This window comes from Oncorhynchus mykiss, chromosome 7 (assembly GCF_013265735.2).
Source record: "Oncorhynchus mykiss isolate Arlee chromosome 7, USDA_OmykA_1.1, whole genome shotgun sequence".
In the NCBI taxonomy this organism is placed as follows: Eukaryota; Metazoa; Chordata; class Actinopteri; order Salmoniformes; family Salmonidae; genus Oncorhynchus; species Oncorhynchus mykiss.
The window spans coordinates 7,967,498-7,987,405 of NC_048571.1; the positions used below are offsets into that span (position 1 = coordinate 7,967,498).

Below are 19,908 nucleotides of genomic sequence, written 5' to 3' on the forward strand. Positions count from 1 at the left end.
AGAAAGAATGGGGTTTTGGAATAAACGCTGAAAATAAGGTCAGAGGTTAACACAGGCTTCGGAGATCTTTTACGTTTTGTTCTAAGAGATACTATCCGTCAGCTAACATGACCAAGGAGTTAGTGAGACTTACTTATGTCCTCTGTATGGGGTAAAACAATCTGGCACACTGACTATCACATCCATGTTTCAAAAGTCTTTAAAGTGAACAGACCAGGGTGTGATGTGTTCTGCCTCTTCATGAGACATCAGAGAGTCAGCTGCAAAACTACAGTATCAAACCCGTTTTTCTACGACGTCTCTCCCTAAAGTTATATTTATGCGACCCCTAGTGGCACTTGTTTGTAACTTCGGTTGGTCTCTTGAGTGTCAGAAGAATCAAAGACAATTCATTTTTTAAGCATTCCCAGCAGCAGATTTATGACACATTGTATAACAAGCTGATGTCACAACATACACTACAACGTTGTTTAAAATTGTATTGATAAAAGTAGAAAACAAACACACACCCACAACAAAGGACATTACAACATTGTGAATCATAAAGCATTTTTGTTATAAAGAGTGAAGAAAGAAAACAACACACACAAAAACACACACACCATGAAAGTAGTCGACATTATGACATTGTGTAGGTTATAATATAAACACATGATTTATAAATAAGTGAAGAATAAAACCACAAACAAGTCTAGTGTGGATTTATCATGTTTCATCATTAACCAACTACAAAATATATTTACATACAGACTGTATTTAGATATACAATAACCAGCAGGCCTATGTGTGTCAGCCATTCAGTCCACTATTCAGTACCCACAATGCCCATGGATAGAAACGGTCTCCGAACCACACAGATGTGTGTGAGACAGTATGGTAGTCACTCAGTTCTCGTCACCCTCTAAAAGTTTCCTAAGAAAGATACAACAGAATGGCATAGATATTTATTTTTAAAATATATACTTCTGAAGGCATCTTTGTAATTATTTGTAATGATTTCAGCTCACCTTCTACATTGCAGGTCATCTGGTCTCTCAGGAGATATTCTGCATAAAAGAAGGTCATTTAAATATCGACTGAATGGAGTATACTATATTAGTGATGTGAGTAACATAACATAACAACAATGCAGCAAATTCAACTAATTTGCATGTATGCAGTCACCATGACTACCACCTCAAAACATAATTCCAGAGCTTGTCGTTCAATGAGAGAATACAGTATAAAACACCCGCCCAAAAAACAAGAGGACTTAAACCTACTTCTTTACAACACCTTGTGCTTGTTGCATCATACGCTTGGCTGAGGAGCTGAGGGAGTCTAAACTGAAACACAAAAAGTACATTTTCGAGTAATGTTTGAATTTAGGGGTTATTGTAACCCATTTTAACATTCACAATCATCTGTTTCAAGCATTCTACCAGGACGATCAAATAAAGTTGTACAAATACTCACATTTTGAATGGACTGGAGATTGGTGTGGTCCTGAAAGAAATGAACATGGTCAATGTATTGATAAGAACCATATTATCTATGGAAACAGCCAGTCAGTGCCGCTTCTAGCCTTAAGTGACGTGAGCGGTTGCTTAGGGCCCACAGCCACTAGGGGGCCCCCAACCAAAACAATGTTTTTATATACAGTAAATATCATATGTTTTAGGAAGTCAGTCGGGGTCTCAACATACTGTTGAATTGCAGGACAATAACTTTAAAGCTGCCAAGAGGAAGGGCAAAAAGCTAGAAACGGCCCTGCAGACAGGGATGTAAACACTGACATAATAAACATGACCACTCTCTGATTAAAGAAATACACATCTTTCCCAAGTTGAGAGAATATCTAGTGCATTAGTGACATGATGAGTCACAAAGCAGAACAGATATCAACATGTAGCAGAGTGCATGATGCTGTCACCATGACTACTCTATGACCACCACAGAAGTACATCATTCTTTTGTATCGTTCCATTCTTCCCTGTTTCAAGCACTTTATAAAGATAATGAAATAAAGTTGTAAAACTATTCACATTCGTGATGGAGTGAAGGTTTGTGTGTCCCTGGTTGGTGGACTGGAGGTTGGCGTTTCCCTGAAATGAATAAAACATGGCAATGTACTGACAAGAGCACACAGGTTTTTTTTTTACCTGTATGGCAGAGATTTTTTAACTATATAATTATATTTTAATTATATTAGCATGTTTTAGGTTTTCTTACAAATAGATTTGATGGACCTATTGACCCCTTACAGGTTCTTTAGAATGAGTCTCACCATTCAGTTGTCGTCTTTGTTGGAGTCCTGATGAATTCTGGGTCAGACACTGGGGCTTTTCTGTACATCAAATTAGAGATCAACTGGTAAACAACTGGCAGTCAAATCACATATTAAATTCATAGTAACTGTTTTTTTGTTTCAAGGTAATATTTGTATCTCTACCTGGATGAGGTATCTTTTCTCCTCTTAAGAAACCAAAGTATTACACAGATTCCAGCAATGAGACACATTGAACCCATCACTGCACCAACCACTGTACCTGTGAATGAGAGAGATGACAAGAGAAGACAGAGGTCAACTTCCCAGGTACACTACAGTCGTGGCCAAAGGTTTTGAGAATGACACAAATATAATTTTTCACAAATGTGCTGCCTCAGTGTCTTTAGATATTTTTGTCAGATGTTACTATACTGAAGTATAATTACAAGCATTTCATAAGTGCCAAAGGCTTGTATTGACAATTACATGAAGTTGATGTCAATATTTGAAGTGTTGACCCTACTTTTTCAAGACCTCTGCAATCCGCCCTGGCATGCTGTCAATTAACTTCTGGGCCACATCCTGACTGATGGCAGCCCATTCTTGCATAATCAATGCTTGGAGTTTGTCAGAATTTGTGGGTTTTTGTTTGTCCACCCGCCTCTTGAAGATTGACCACAAGTTCTCAATGGGATTAAGGTCTGGGGAGTTTCCTGGCCACGGACCCAAAATATCAATGTTTTGTTCCCCGAGGCACTTAGTTATCACTTTTGCCTTATGGCAAGGTGCTCCATCATGCAAGAAAAGGCATTGTTCGGTCACCAAACTGTTCCTGGATGGTTGGGAGAAGTTGCTCTCGGAGAATATGTTGGTACCATTCTTTATTCATGGCTGTGTTCTTAGGCAAAATTGTGAGTGAGCCCACTCCCTTGGCTGAGAAGCAACCCCATATATGAATGGTTTCTGAATTGTTAACTGTTGGCATGACACAGGACTGATGGTAGTGCTCTTCTCCGGACAAGTTTTTTTCCGGATGCCCCAATCGGAAAGGGGATTCACCAGAGAAAATGACTTTACCCCAGTTCTCAGCAGTCCAATCCCTGTACCTTTTGCAGAATAGCAGTCTGTCCCTGATGTTTTTCCTAGAGAGAAGTGGCTTCTTTGCTGCCCTTCTTGACACTAGGCCATCCTCCAAAAGTCTTCGCCTCAATGTGCGTGCAGATGCACTCACACCTGGCTGCTGCCATTCCTGAGCAATCTCTGTACTGGTGGTGCCCCGATCCCGCAGCTGAATCAACTTTAGGAGACGGTCCTGGCGCTTGCTGGACTTTCTTGGGCGCCCTGAAGCCTTCTTCACAACAATTGAACCGCTCTCCTTGAAGTTCTTGATGATCCAATAAATGGTTGATTTAGGTGCAATCTTACTGGCAGCAATATCCTTGCCTGTGAAGCCCTTTTTGTGCAAAGCAATGATGACGGCACGTGTTTCCTTGCAGGTAACCATGGTAGACAGAGGAAGAACGAATGATTCCAAGCACCACCCTCCTTTTGAAGCTTCCAGCCTGTTATTCGAACTCAATCAGCATGACAGAGTGATCTCCAGCCTTGCCCACATCAACACTCACACCTGTGTTAACGAGAGAATCACTGACATGATGTCAGCTGGTCCTTTTGTGGCAGGGCTGAAATGCAGTGGAAATGACAAATAGCGACTATACAATTAATTAAAATTCATCTGATCACTCTTCATAACATTCTGGAGTATATGCAAATTGCCATAACACAGAGGCAGCAGACTTTGTGAAAATTAATATTTGTGTCATTCTCAAAACTTTTGGCCACGACTCTAAATATGGTTCTGCACTACACCTGAAAGTTGAATAGGAAAAGAGTTAGTCAATAGGTTGATTATGACCTGTCATTATTAGAATAACAACCACTGATCCTGTCATCATCAGAGACCTGAGGTTGACCTAGCACAGAAATACACAGGCAGTACTTCATCGTGAACACAGGCCCTAAATCACCATGACATCATGTTCCTGATCATGTCAATATATATTATGGTGGTATTAACCCTAACCATTTCTCACCTGCAAATGAAGCTTGATCCCTAGTTGGAATCACCATGGAAACATCCTTGATGGCGCCAACGGATGATGCTACACACCCAACCCTGGTGTCTTTGTCAGGTAGACTGGACGCTGCCACCATGGCAGTTATGGTGACAGTGACTGTTTCATTGGGATGGGTGACATCAGCCATGGTGGATTTGTCTAGACTGATGTTTTCTATGTGGTCCCAGGTTACTGTAGGAACAGGTCGTCCAGTAGCAGAACAGGACAGAGTGGTGTGACTGTTGTTGGTTTGTGTGATGAGGAGTGAGGGTCCATACAGCTCTATAGAACAACGATAAACACAGTTCACAGTGAATGTAAATACTATCATGTTTTCATGTACATCAAGGTCAAATGGATGCATGATAATTTGAGGGAATTGTTCCTGGGTTAATCATTTACACACAGGTCAAGGTAGAACAATGGATTGAAGGCATTGGAGGCCATTGTTCCTGTTTTAAAGGGACATAACATTGTTTTAAGACGTCAAAAGTAGTCTAATGTTAAAGGGAATTCACATTATACAATTTGGATTATAGAGTGTAATGTCCCTTAAACCCCTCCTTAGTTATCATATATTACCATTAATCTGGAGGCAGGTCCTGCCACTGATAGCTCCGTCTGGATAGGCGTTAAACAAACACTTGTAGCAGGACTCGTCTCCTCTTGACACTCCTCTGATGACGATAGAGCAGTTCTGCAGACCCTCGTCTTCAAACTCCACGTTCCTCTGAAAAGGTGGGTTGACTACTGGTCCAAATCGTTTGTTGTAGGTGGCCACATTTTCAGTCGCCCCTGGTGTCACTTTCTGCCAGGTGACTTGAAGCACATCTTTGGGTTTCATGAGCCTGCAGCTGAAGTGAGCATCCTCTCCCAGGGTTGCTATGACAACCTGCTGTGTTCTCACCAACTGAGAGAGCCCTGCATGAAGATAGTTACAGCCTGTTTAGTACACACATCTAATACAGCGCTAGATTTTAGCAACCTGCAGTGAACACTGTGAAGGGGTAAGACAACTGCAGAAATACATTTAAAGGTATATGCAGTGTTGCATCAATCATTTCAATTCCCATTCTGTATGTTTGTACATTTCAAAAGACTCTTGGAAGACTAGCCCTTGGTGGACTAAAATAAATCCTATCAAATTTAATGCTGGAATATGTAACTTCTTGGGCAACCAGACCAAATTCACAAAGAAATGAATTTATAGAAATTATATATCTGTCATTCTCATTGACAGCAAGTCTAAGAAGTGGTAGATCTGTTTTATGTGAGCTATTTCTATGCTTCCAGTTTTGTTGCAGCTGAAATTACAGTATTTTTTGGTTTTGGAAATATATTTGACAGTGTTTTAGATGGTACAATGATTCTCTACACTAAGCATGGATGGTTTTGGAAAATATATTTCACAGTGTTTTAGATGGTACAATGATTCTCTACACTAAGCATGGATGGTTTTGGAAAATATATTTGACAGTGTTTTAGATGGTACAATGATTCTCTACACTAAGCATGGATGGTTTTGGAAAATATATTTCACAGTGTTTTAGATGGTACAATGATTCTCTACACTAAGCATGGATGGTTTTGGAAAATATATTTGACAGTGTTTTAGATGGTACAATGATTCTCTACACTAAGCATGGATGGTTTTGGAAAATATATTTCACAGTGTTTTAGATGGTACAATGATTCTCTACACTAAGCATGGATGGTTTTGGAAAATATATTTCACAGTGTTTTAGATGGTACAATGATTCTCTACACTAAGCATGGATGGTTTCGGAAAATATATTTCACAGTGTTTTAGATGGTACAATGATTCTCTACACTAAGCATGGATGGTTTTGGAAAATATATTTGACAGTGTTTTAGATGGTACAATGATTCTCTACACTAAGCATGGATGGTTTTGGAAAATATATTTGACAGTGTTTTAGATGGTACAATGATTCTCTACACTAAGCATGGATGGTTTTGGAAAATATATTTCACAGTGTTTTAGATGGTACAATGATTCTCTACACTAAGCATGGATGGTTTTGGAAAATATATTTCACAGTGTTTTAGATGGTACAATGATTCTCTACACTAAGCATGGATGGTTTTGGAAAATATATTTGACAGTGTTTTAGATGGTACAATGATTCTCTACACTAAGCATGGATGGTTTTGGAAAATATATTTGACAGTGTTTTAGATGGTACAATGATTCTCTACACTAAGCATGGATGGTTTTGGAAAATATATTTGACAGTGTTTTAGATGGTACAATGATTCTCTACACTAAGCATGGATGGTTTTGGAAAATATATTTCACAGTGTTTTAGATGGTACAATGATTCTCTACACTAAGCATGGATGGTTTTGGAAAATATATTTCACAGTGTTTTAGATGGTACAATGATTCTCTACACTAAGCATGGATGGTTTTGGAAAATATATTTCACAGTGTTTTAGATGGTACAATGATTCTCTACACTAAGCATGGATGGTTTTGGAAAATATATTTCACAGTGTTTTAGATGGTACAATGATTCTCTACACTAAGCATGGATGGTTTTGGAAAATATATTTCACAGTGTTTTAGATGGTACAATGATTCTCTACACTAAGCATGGATGGTTTTGGAAAATATATTTGACAGTGTTTTAGATGGTACAATGATTCTCTACACTAAGCATGGATGGTTTTGTCACATAAACTGAAATTAGGCAAACTACTAGAATTTTTGTTAATAAGACACATGTATTTTGAGCCAAGACAGTATTTTAAGCTGAGAGTTTCAGCAAACTCAGGTTTTGTGATTCATCTCAAATTGAGTAAAAATCATTGGCTCAGTGAAGTATTCCACGTCAGCTAAAGAATCCTCCCAATTCAAATGTCCAGGAAACTGGGATATTTAGGCTCCATTGACTTTTTATAAGTTGCATGTTTTACAGTATAGAACAGGAAGATGCTGATGTTTGTATACTAATGGTGACTGGACCGGCTATTCACCAGTTAGCTTCAATAATGTTCAAAATATAATACTTTTCATTGAATTCAATGTATTCCTTTAAGGACTATCTGCTACAGTTACAACTGATGTATAATGAACCTATAAGTGTAGTGTAGTTATCTACATCTCATAATGAAACGCAACTCTGAAATTGATAATACTGTATAACTTACATTTAAGACCTACAGACCTATCATGTATTTCATATGAACACGGATGTAACTCACCCTCAGGAAGGAATAGCAGCAGAAGAGTAAGGTAACGTTTAACACGAGCCATGGCAGCAATGTGTGGCCAGGTGAGGCAAGGTGATGTAAATGGACCTCTGGATAATGTGTGGCAAAGTAGTATTTCATACTAGAAACCGTTTTCAAATGAGGCATTGTGGGAGGCATGGTAACGTGGTCCATTGGATAGTTTAAATACAAGCTCTGTTGTTTTAGTTCAAAAACTAACAAGAAACCTTGTTGGCCAATTTTGTGTTGTGAGCTCCTCCCACAGAGAAAAGGACAGTTGCCAGTCTCTCTACAGCTCCTCCTCTAGTGAAAGTGAAAGTGAAAGTAAACACAGAACAGTATCAGGAAAACACCGGAGAACACAGTATCAGGAAAACACCGTTGCAAGGTTGGAGGTAATAACATTATGTATCATCAAGCTAAGTGAATCTAATGGTGAGATTAACTTAACCTATATGAAGGTTTTCTCGTGTGTGTGTCAGTACCATTGCTTGCTCAAAGATGTAGCTGTGAAGTAAGTCTCTCCCTACAGCCGTTTGATTGGCCCAGCAAATTGAGTGTGAAAAGATAAGGGTGGCGTCTGAACTATGCTCCACACAGCAAGCAGATTTGATTTGTACGTATAGGGTACATGTGCAGCCAGCATGCACAACCAAGTGTGTGTGGGAAAGACATGTAAGATATTCATGTGTCAAGGGGAAAATGGACTAGCCTGAGTACCAGTCTCTAGCTAACATTCAATGTTTTATAGGAAACATTAATCCGTTAAATTCCGAATTGTTTGCAGTCAATTTACACATAGCTTGACTCACTGCAAGGCCAGCCTCTCCCATCTCCTCATTGTTTTTCAGGAGCATATTTTTATTTATTTAACTAGGCAAGTCAGTTAAGAACAAATTCTTATTTACAATGACGGCCTTATTCAGGGGCAGAACGACAGAGTTTTACATTGTCAGCTCGGGGATTCGATCTAGCAACCTTTCGGTTGCATGGAGGGCTAGAGTGTCCGCAGGTTTTTTGTTTTAATTATAGCCTAGACAACCAAGTGAGGCGAGTTCCTTACTAATTAGTGACCTTCATTCATAAATCAAGTGCGAGGGTGGAGCGAAGTCCGGCAGACACTTGGCCTGATATGGTTCCCAATCAGAGACAGCTGTTTATCGTTGTCTCTGATTGGGGATCATATATTTAGGTAGCCCTTTTTCCCCACTTTCTGATGTGGGATCTTGACTATGTGTATATTACACACGCATAGCCAAGTGAGCCTGGCACAGAGCTATAACAACCTACCCCTGATTTTAAATACAGAATATATTCATAAAATACACAGGCTTGATGTAGAAATTCATAAAAAAAGACACTTGAAATAACTAGTAGTAGCTTTGCTTAACCTGTCAGCACTATATTGTATAGCTTCATGTTTAATTTGTTATTTTGTTAGTTTGTTCGGTGTTCATTTTTTTAATAAAGAGAATGTAGGCATACCACGCTGCGCCTTGGTCTCCTTCATATGACGATCGTGACAAGAAAAGCTATAGTATCAGCAATATTGTGTACATTCAGAAAACAATGCTGACAAATGCAGTATGTCATGCATAAAACTAATTGCATAAAACTAACTAATTAGATCACCTTTAGAAATGACTAGACTATTAGTATAATAAACAGGTAGCTGTAGTGTGCAGGAGATATGGTGAAAATGTGAGTTCTCTTATAGTAAAGAGAGGGAATTTGAATTTTCCTCTGTCCAACCAACATGAGGTTGGATCACATGTGGCCCCTCCCCATACACCGGGCTGAAAGTAAACTCAGCTGGTGAGACTTGTTTTTTTGAAACAGTGTAAGCCAATGTCAGAACCATTGTTTTACCAGTTTTAGTTGAGAAGGTTAAAGGAACTCTTCTCAAGACATAAAACAGAAAGGAGCTAAAATATTACACACACATAGCCAAGTGAGCCTGGCTCAGAGCTATAACAACCTACCCCTGATTTTAAATGGTGATGTTACTGTAAACAAGGAGCTATAACAACCTACCCCTGATTTTAAATGGTGATATTACTGTAAACAAGGAGCTATAAAAACCTACCCCTGATTTTAAATGGTGATGTTACTGTAAACAAGGTGACAATGGGCAGCTTTTTAAATTAAATACAGCATATAGTTTTATATCACAGGTGGTAACACAATCCATATAAAGAAGGTTTTTAATGATTAAACAATCTAAAACATTTTACAGATCAAGCAAGAATAATAGCCTGATTTTATAAACAGTGTCAAATCAAGTGGAAATGGAATCGAACACAACAAGCAACATACATTATCAAAATAAATAACAATAGAAACTCAAACAAGACGATATATCAAAGAGCAAAAATGTGCATTATCATCATTTACATTCTAAGGTCTCAAATACATTCACACATTACACTGGTATAACAGGAAGAACAACAAAACTATCTGTAGTTCCATAGATTTATAATAACAATACTCTGTAAACTTAACTTGAACAAAAGTGCAACAAGGTCAATCATATTGAAGTGGGTTGAAATAAAATAAATTACTAGGTTATTTAGAACATAAAATAAATAGATAAATCTATTCTACTTGGTGTATGTTATAATAAAGTACAGTCAAACAGTAGGTGGTGCTGTCCTAATAGATGAGGTAACCTAGCCTGACGACTCAAACTAAATTCTCCCACTGCTTTGTCCTTCACCACATACTTTAGTCTGAATATGGGTAGGGTTATTATTGAAGTTGTTTGTGGTGACGAGGGGCACGACGGGCGTTGTACAAAACAATGTCTCCAGCGATTGGATTGTCTCTAACCAATCAAAGTAACAGCCAATGAATTTTCAAACCCCTGTTTAACCCACGTGTGTTCTAGCTCTGACTCAACCCATCGTTACCGGACAAATCAGATGGCCCCGAATGTATTGGCATTTGGTGAAAAGCTGGGGATGTACTCAAATTCAGACTCATTGCGAAGAAGAAACTAATGTCCTTTGGCGTAACATTTGGCTGGAGCAAGGAGTTTGGGTAGCCAGGCAACAAGTAAACCTACCTCATATCACAACACTCACCTACAAGAGGTCATCAATCTCTCAAACCTAAAAGTGCCATTTCAGTACCTCTAAACAGCATTAACCATATCATGGCTTGTATAATGCATGTGTTAATTAGCTTATTTATGACTGTGTAAGAATGATTCAACAAGGTTCAACATCCAGGCTCAGTAACAACAGGTGCTCCAGTCCTCAACAAAAACAGCGGTCAGCTACAGTGCATATAAGCACGGGCAGCAACAACAGACAGATGTTTACACAATGCTCCTAAGACGGTCCTGCTCGTCTGCTGTGGTTGCCAACGCTGCTTGCCTGCAACCTGCCAGAGAGAATGTGAAGGTTACTATACTGTACTACAGTGAATCTAAAAGGACGTTATCCATAAACATTCCTGAGCTCCAAGGCATGCGTTGCTCAGTTTATTTGATAAAAGACAGAACCATATATAGAGTTGATGACTCAATTCATTCCACTTGTCTTACTAAGACGATTAAAATAAAGATATTAGATATTACAGATAATCTTGTGTGGACTCACCTTTTTTCTTTTGAAGCTCGACACAGCCCAAGATGACTAAAAGGGAAATGATTAGGAACACTGGAATGGCAACCGCCCACGGGGATGTCTTCTTGTCATCTGGAAGGTGAAACATGAAACTCCAGTGAGCATGTGTTTGGAGAGACAGCATTTACTCCGAAGAGAAAAACAAGGAATTTTACACCCTTCTTTTTTAATGCATTCAGTTTGAATAACATGTTCTGTCCCATCTATCCAATCATATCATCCATCACGTAGCATCCCTGAGGGGCTGGAAACTACCCAGAACTCAACACAACACTTGACTACAGTGGGATTTTAAAAAGGGAGTGACTCGTGATGCTTTGCCATGGTGGTCAATATTAAACCCAACTGGTGAGATAAGATTACTAACAGCACTAATAGCATCACAACATTAGCCTCTTGGAACCAGCCTGAAATCGCTGCGTTCTGTTTTCAGGAAACAGAATGTTGCACTATTGCACGATGATGTTGGTCACAAGGCTATCACGACATGCCCCTGGGGATGATGTAGCCTGTTAAATAGAATGCCAAATTCATGTATCCAAATGTAAATGTTTATTATTAATATCATGAATTTGGCAAACTATTTATAAGGCTAGGGATGATGTTGTTTTCACAATGTTTTCAAGTTGGACCATTCTGACACGCTAAAAGAGTATGGTTTAGAAGTATATGACACGTCAACATTACGTACCCTCTTCAGCCTCCCTCTCTCCAGGGAGAATAGGAAGCAGGACCCGCTCGTGTCTCTGTGTCCTCATCCCATTGTTTACGATACAGTCCACGTATCCCCCGGAGCCTGGCAACAGTTGGAGGGTGATGTTGCTATTGGCTGTGACAGTTTGGTCTTTGTTAATGACAGTCCAGTTGTTAGGTGTCTTTATGAGTGCTGCAGCAGATAAGTTCCATTGGATCCAAGGTGCTGGTTTACCCGTGGCAGAGCAGCTGACCACAACTTCCATGTCTGCTTTAGGTTCAGTGCTGGGGACTTTTTGCATTGTGGCTCTCACTTCAGATAAACCTTTGAATAGATGAAACAGGGAATATTAGATCATATTGATTTTATTTATATGACTTATTTTACCAGACAGATCAATTAAGAATAGCTTTCAAAATATGTATCATGTTTTCATAAATGTTTTGACACCAGCAAATGTCCCTTATTAATGCAGCAGAGTTCATGGTCGTTCAGACAGTTTTGGGATTCAGACATTTTTGGGAAATCCTGCCAGTGATGTAACAATGCCAATATGTTGATTTTATAGTTGAAGTTAGCTGGTGTTCTAAACTATAGTGTTTCTATTCCCCTAATAAAACCCCTAATAAACTGCCCACACTGTATTATTCAGATATCATTCCTTCGCAAATGTCCTGCTGTAAAGGCTGACTAAAGGATTATTCTATATTTAGCGAAGCACCAGATGTAAGGACCTTTATATTACATGTATTGGGGGTTTTGCTTATAAATGTATTAGTTTAGCATCTACAGTACATTCGTAAAGTATTCAAACCTCTTCCATTTATCCACATTTAGTTACCTTGCAGGCTTATTCTAAAATGTATGAAATAAATACAAATTCCTCATCAATCTACACACAATACCCCATAATGACAAAGAAAAAACATGTTTAGACATTTTTGCAAATCATTAAAAAATATAAAAAAACTTTTACTACATTTGAGGCTGTAATGTAACAAAATGTGAAAAAAGTCAAGGGGTCTGAATACTTTCCGAATTAGCTTTATGTATTGCTTATGAAGTCTTTATGAATGCTCGATAAGAGTGTTTCCCAAAAAAATATAATCTCCAAGGATACCCCCAGTGACTTCCACTTCTATACCAGCACACCTGATTCAACTAGGTCTAATCAAGGGCTGAATAATTAGTTGACCAGGTGTGCTTGTACCTGTGCTGACCTACGATTATTATTTTGAGTTACAATATCACTTACATTAAAATGTTGTAACTTCAACTGAATAGAGAACAATAGAGGTACGCCCTAAAACTGTTATTATTCGGTGCATTAAATACCTTGAACGGTAAGACACGTCTGCTTGCGTCTTGATCCACTCGGGTAAACATTGAAGGAACAAATATAGCAGGCGTCGTCTGCCCATGTTACGTTCTTCACGGTAATAGACGTCGAGTTGAGAGATGCTTCCGTGAAAACCACCTTGCCTCGGTGCGGGTCTATGATTTGAGCTCCAAACCGCTTGCTGTAGGTGGCCAGATTCTCCACCGAGTCGTCTTTGAACAGCCTCTGCCAGGTGACTTGCAGCACACCTGTCGGGTCCGCATGAGTGCAGGTATATGATGCGTCGGCATCGAAGTCAACCCTGGTGTCTCCTCTAGCTACGACGTTTACAGAGACCGCTACAAAAGGAAGAAGGCAAGTTAACAGGTAAATAAATAAAAACAAGTTTAGCCTACATACAAAATAATCAATAACCTGTCAAACGTGGGAAATGTTGTTTACCTAACCCATCTCATCTTATATGAGCAGAATCAACCCCTAGTCAGAAGCCATGGAAAACTATTTACCTTCAGAGAGCAGGCATAAGAGAACGAGACAAGTATTCATTCTCAGCTGGTGAATGTTGACTTAAACTCTTGGTTTTGTTTCTCACGTTGGACCATAATATATTGCTTCGTTAGTTGCACGTGAAGTGAGTCAGATTGTTTTTGGAAAGCCCTTAAATTGTTGAGGGGGTAGGTATAGAGTAGCCTAGTTCCCCAGTGGTTCCCGGCAGTAGCCAATTACAACGTGACAAGAAGGAACTGTTAGTATTATTTTTTGTGTGGCGAAATGACGAGACTATACAGGTAGCTGTAGTGTGCAGGAGACATGGTGAAACTGAGTTATATTAGTCACGAGAGGGAATTAGAATTTTCCTCTGTGTCCACATATGGCCCCTCCCCATACACCAGGCTAAAAGTAAACTCAGCTGGTGAGACTTAATTTTTATTTTTAAACAGTGTAAGCCAATGTCAGAACCATTGTTTTAGTTGAGAAGGTTAAAGGAACTCTTCTCAGGACATAAAACAGAAAGGAGCTAAAATATTACACACACATAGCCAAGTGAGCCTGGCGCAGATCTATAACAACCTACCCATGATTTTAAATGGTGATATTACTGTAAACAAGGAGGAGCTATAACAACCTACCCCTGATTTTAAATGGTGATGTTACTGTAAACAAGGAGCTATAACAAACTACCCCTGATTTTAAATGGTGATATTACTGTAAACAAGGAGGAGCTATAACAATCTACCCCTGATTTTAAATGGTGATATTACTGTAAACAAGGAGGAGCTATAACAATCTACCCCTGATTTTAAATGGTGATATTACTGTAAACAAGGAGCTATAACAACCTACCCCTGATTTTAAATGGTGATATTACTGTAAACAAGGAGCTATAACAACCTACCCCTGATTTTAAATGGTGATATTACTGTAAACAAGGAGCTATAACAACCTACCCCTGATTTTAAATGGTGATGTTACTGTAAACAAGGAGCTGTAACAACCTACCCCTGATTTTAAATGGTGATATTACTGTAAACAAGGAGCTATAAAAACCTACCCCTGATTTTAAATGGTGATGTTACTGTAAACAAGGTGACAATGGGCAGCTTTTTAAATTAAATACAGCGTATAGTTTTATATCACAGGTGGTAACACAATCCATATAAATAATGTTTTTAATGATTAAACAATCTAAAACATTTTACAGATCAAGCAAGAATAATAGCCTGATTTTATAAACAGTGTCAAATCAAGTGGAAATGGAATCGAACACAACAAGCAACATACATTATCAAAATAAATAACAATAGAAACTCAAACAAGACGATATATCAAAGAGCAAAAATGTGCATTATCATCATTACATTCTAAGGTCTCAAATACATTCACACATTACACTGGTATAACAGGAAGAACAACAAAACTATCTGTAGTTCCATAGATTTATAATAACAATACTCTGTAAACTTAACTTGAACAAAAGTGCAACAAGGTCAATCATATTGAAGTGGGTTGAAATAAAATAAATTACTAGGTTATTTAGAACATAAAATAAATAGATAAATCTATTCTACTTGGTGTATGTTATAATAAAGTACAGTCAAACAGTAGGTGGTGCTGTCCTAATAGATGAGGTAACCTAGCCTGACGACTCAAACTAAATTCTCCCACTGCTTTGTCCTTCACCACATACTTTAGTCTGAATATGGGTAGGGTTATTATTGAAGTTGTTTGTGGTGACGAGGGGCACGACGGGCGTTGTACAAAACAATGTCTCCAGCGATTGGATTGTCTCTAACCAATCAAAGTAACAGCCAATGAATTTTCAAACCCCTGTTTAACCCACGTGTGTTCTAGCTCTGACTCAACCCATCGTTACCGGACAAATCAGATGGCCCCGAATGTATTGGCATTTGGTGAAAAGCTGGGGATGTACTCAAATTCAGACTCATTGCGAAGAAGAAACTAATGTCCTTTGGCGTAACATTTGGCTGGAGCAAGGAGTTTGGGTAGCCAGGCAACAAGTAAACCTACCTCATATCACAACACTCACCTACAAGAGGTCATCAATCTCTCAAACCTAAAAGTGCCATTTCAGTACCTCTAAACAGCATTAACCATATCATGGCTTGTATAATGCATGTGTTAATTAGCTTATTTATGACTGTGTAAGAATGATTCAACAAGGTTCAACATCCAGGCTCAGTAACAACAGGTGCTCCAGTCCTCAACAAAAACAGCGGTCAGCTACAGTGCATATAAGCACGGGCAGCAACAACAGACAGATGTTTACACAATGCTCCTAAGACGGTCCTGCTCGTCTGCTGTGGTTGCCAACGCTGCTTGCCTGCAACCTGCCAGAGAGAATGTGAAGGTTACTATACTGTACTACAGTGAATCTAAAAGGACGTTATCCATAAACATTCCTGAGCTCCAAGGCATGCAGTTTATTCAGTTTATTTGATAAAAGACAGAACCATATATAGAGTTGATGACTCAATTCATTCCACTTGTCTTACTAAGACGGTTAAAATAAAGATATTAGATATTACAGATAATCTTGTGTGGACTCACCTTTTTTCTTTTGAAGCTCGACACAGCCCAAGATGACTAAAAGGGAAATGATTAGGAACACTGGAATGGCAACCGCCCACGGGGATGTCCTCTTGGCATCTGGAAGGTGAAACATGAGATTCCAGTGAGCATGTGTTTGGAGAGACAGCATTTACTCCGAAGAGAAAAACAAGGAATTTTACACTCTTCCTTTTTAATGCATTCAGTTTGAATAACATGTTCTGTCCCATCTATCCAATCATATCATCCATCACGTAGCATCCCTGAGGATCTGGAAACTACCCAGAATTCAACACAACACTTGACTACAGTGGGATTTTAAAAAGGGAGTGACTCGTGATGCCTTGCCATGGTGGTCAATATTAAACCCAACTGGTGAGATAAGATTACTAACAGCACTAATAGCATCACAACATTAGCCTCTTGGAACCAGCCTGAAATCGCTGCGTTCTGTTTTCAGGAAACAGAATGTTGCACTATTGCACGATGATGCTGGTCACAAGGCTATCACGACATGCCCCTGGGGATGATGTAGCCTGTTAAATAGAATGCCAAATTCATGTATCCAAATGTAAATGTTTACTATTAACATCAAGAATTTGGCAAACTATTTATAAGGCTAGGGATGATGTTGTTTTCACAATGTTTTCAAGTTGGACCATTCTGACACGCTAAAAGAGTATGGTTTAGAAGTATATGACACGTCAACATTACGTACCCTCTTCAACCCCCCTCTCTCCAGGGAGAATAGGAAGCAGGACCCGCTCGTGTCTCTGTGTCCTCATCCCATTGTTTACGATACAGTCCACGTATCCCCCGGAGCCTGGCAACAGTTGGAGGGTGATGTTGCTATTGGCTGTGACAGTTTGGTCTGTGTTAATGACAGTCCAGTTGTTAGGTGTCTTTATGAGTGCTGCAGCAGATAAGTTCCATTGGATCCAAGGTGCTGGTTTACCCGTGGCAGAGCAGCTGACCACAACTTCCATGTCTGCTTTAGGTTCAGTGCTGGGGACTTTTTGCATTGTGGCTCTCACTTCAGATAAACCTTTGAATAGATGAAACAGGGAATATTAGATCATATTGATTTTATTTATATGACTTATTTTACCAGACAGATCAATTAAGAATAGCTTTCAAAATATGTATCATGTTTTCATAAATGTTTTGACACCAGCAAATGTCCCTTATTAATGCAGCAGAGTTCATGGTCGTTCAGACAGTTTTGGGATTCAGACAGTTTTGGGAAATCCTGCCAGTGATGTAACAATGCCAATATGTTGATTTTATAGTTGAAGTTAGCTGTGTTCTAAACTATAGTGTTTCTATTCCCCTTATAAAACCCCTAATAAACTGCCCACACTGTATTATTCAGATATCATTCCTTCGCAAATGTCCTGCTGTAAAGGCTGACTAAAGGATTATTCTATATTTAGCGAAGCACCAGATGTAAGGACCTTTATATTACATGTATTGGGGGTTTTGCTTATGAATGTATTAGTTTAGCATCTACAGTACATTCGTAAAGTATTCAAACCTCTTCCATTTTTCCACATTTAGTTACCTTACAGGCTTATTCTAAAATGTATGAAATAAATACAAATTCCTCATCAATCTACACGCAATACCCCATAATGACAAAGAAAAAACATGTTTAGACATTTTTGCAAATCATTAAAAAAAGAAAACTTTTACTACATTTGAGGCTGTAATGTAACAAAATGTGAAAAAGTCAAGGGGTCTGAATACTTTCCGAATTAACTGTATGTATTGCTTATGAAGTCTTTATGAATGCTCGATAAGAGTGTTTCCCAAAAAAATATAATCTCCAAGGATACCCCCAGTGACTTCCACTTCTATACCAGCACACCTGATTCAACTAGGTCTAATCAAGGGCTGAATAATTAGTTGACCAGGTGTGCTTGTACCTGTGCTGACCTACGATTATTATTTTGAGTTACAATATCACTTACATTAAAATGTTGTAACTTCAACTGAATAGAGAACAATAGAGGTACGCCCTAAAACTGTTATTATTCAGTGCATTAAATACCTTGAACGGTAAGACACGTCTGCTTGCGTCTTGATCCACTCGGGTAAACATTGAAGGAACAAATATAGCAGGCTTCGTCTGCCCATGTTACGTTCTTCACGGTAATAGACGTCGAGTTGAGAGATGCCTCCGTGAAAACCACCTTGCCTCGGTGCGGGTCTATGATTTGAGCTCCAAACCGCTTGCTGTAGGTGGCCAGATTCTCCACCGAGTCGTCTTTGAACAGCCTCTGCCAGGTGACTTGCAGCACACCTGTCGGGTCCGCATGGGTGCAGGTATATGATGCGTCGGCATTGAAGTCAACCCTGGTGTCTCCTCTAGCTACGACGTTGACAGAGACGGCTAGAAATGGAAGAAGGCAAGTTAACAGGTAAATAAATAAAAACAAGTTTAGCCTACATAGAAAATAATCAATAACCTGTCAAACGTGGGAAATGTTGTTTACCTAACCCATCTCATCTTATATGAGCAGAATCAACCCCTAGTCAGAAGCCATGGAAAACGATTTACCTTCAGAGAGCAGGCAGAAGAGAACGAGCAAAGTATTCATTCTCAGCTGGTGAATGTTGACTTAAACTATTGGTTTTGTTTCTCACGTTGGACCATAATATATTGCTTCGTTAGTTGCACGTGAAGTGAGTCAGATTGTTTTTGGAAAGCCCTTAAATTGTTGAGGGGGTATATAGTAGCCTAGTTCCCCAGTGGTTCCCGGCAGTAGCCAATTACAACGTGACAAGAAGGAACTGTTAGTATAATTTTTTGTGTGGCGAAATGACGAGACTATACAGGTAGCTGTAGTGTGCAGGAGACATGGTGAAACTGAGTTATATTAGTCACGAGAGGGAATTTGAATTTTCCTCTGTGTCCACATATGGCCCCTCCCCATACACCAGGCTAAAAGTAAACTCAGCTGGTGAGACTTAATTTTTATTTTTAAACAGTGTAAGCCAATGTCAGAACCATTGTTTTAGTTGAGAAGGTTAAAGGAACTCTTCTCAGGACATAAAACAGAAAGGAGCTAAAATATTACACACATAGCCAAGTGAGCCTGGCGCAGAGCTATAACAACCTACCCATGATTTTAAATGGTGATATTACTGTAAACAAGGAGGAGCTATAACAACCTACCCCTGATTTTAAATGGTGATGTTACTGTAAACAAGGAGCTATAACAAACTACCCATGATTTTAAATGGTGATATTACTGTAAACAAGGAGGAGCTATAACAATCTACCCCTGATTTTAAATGGTGATATTACTGTAAACAAGGAGGAGCTATAACAACCTACCCCTGATTTTAAATGGTGATGTTACTGTAAACAAGGAGCTATAACAACCTACCCATGATTTTAAATGGTGATATTACTGTAAACAAGGAGGAGCTATAACAACCTACCCCTGATTTTAAATGGTGATGTTACTGTAAACAAGGAGCTATAACAACCTACCCCTGATTTTAAATGGTGATATTACTGTAAACAAGGAGGAGCTATAACAACCTACCCCTGATTTTAAATGGTGATA

At 38.9% G+C, this 19,908-nt stretch overlaps 3 protein-coding genes across 6 annotated transcripts; all 3 read right to left on the reverse strand.

Moving 5' to 3' along the window:
- Nucleotides 1–388: 388 nt before the first annotated feature.
- LOC118936384 (OX-2 membrane glycoprotein-like) lies at nucleotides 389–7,768 on the reverse strand. Of its 4 annotated transcripts, none has more exons than XM_036982360.1 (11): nucleotides 7,594–7,768; nucleotides 4,948–5,286; nucleotides 4,342–4,647; nucleotides 4,186–4,221; nucleotides 2,432–2,528; nucleotides 2,267–2,326; nucleotides 2,025–2,084; nucleotides 1,456–1,485; nucleotides 1,263–1,325; nucleotides 1,008–1,046; nucleotides 389–912 (listed from the first exon to the last, which is right to left on the reverse strand). In XM_036982360.1, exons 1-11 carry the CDS (start codon nucleotides 7,643–7,645, stop codon nucleotides 885–887), a joined length of 1,110 nt encoding a protein of 369 aa, XP_036838255.1. In that variant the 5' UTR covers nucleotides 7,646–7,768; the 3' UTR covers nucleotides 389–884. The 4 variants fall into 4 exon arrangements, with proteins under 4 accessions (XP_036838255.1, XP_036838254.1, XP_036838257.1 ...); XM_036982359.1 differs by having other exon boundaries at nucleotides 2,025–2,111; XM_036982362.1 differs by lacking the exon at nucleotides 4,186–4,221.
- Nucleotides 7,769–11,711: 3,943 nt separating this feature from the next.
- Nucleotides 11,712–14,039, reverse strand: LOC110515036 (OX-2 membrane glycoprotein). The gene is made up of 5 exons (XM_036984400.1): nucleotides 13,771–14,039; nucleotides 13,261–13,602; nucleotides 12,160–12,249; nucleotides 11,923–12,075; nucleotides 11,712–11,740 (listed from the first exon to the last, which is right to left on the reverse strand). The coding sequence occupies exons 1-5, from the start codon at nucleotides 13,808–13,810 to the stop codon at nucleotides 11,712–11,714; spliced, it is 654 nt and encodes a 217-aa protein (XP_036840295.1). The 5' UTR covers nucleotides 13,811–14,039.
- An 880-nt stretch (nucleotides 14,040–14,919) lies between these two features.
- On the reverse strand, nucleotides 14,920–19,460 carry LOC110517952 (OX-2 membrane glycoprotein-like). The gene is made up of 5 exons (XM_036984401.1): nucleotides 19,457–19,460; nucleotides 18,384–18,725; nucleotides 17,052–17,378; nucleotides 16,334–16,432; nucleotides 14,920–16,113 (listed from the first exon to the last, which is right to left on the reverse strand). Exons 1-5 carry the CDS (start codon nucleotides 19,458–19,460, stop codon nucleotides 16,049–16,051), a joined length of 837 nt encoding a protein of 278 aa, XP_036840296.1. The 3' UTR covers nucleotides 14,920–16,048.
- Nucleotides 19,461–19,908: the final 448 nt, after the last annotated feature.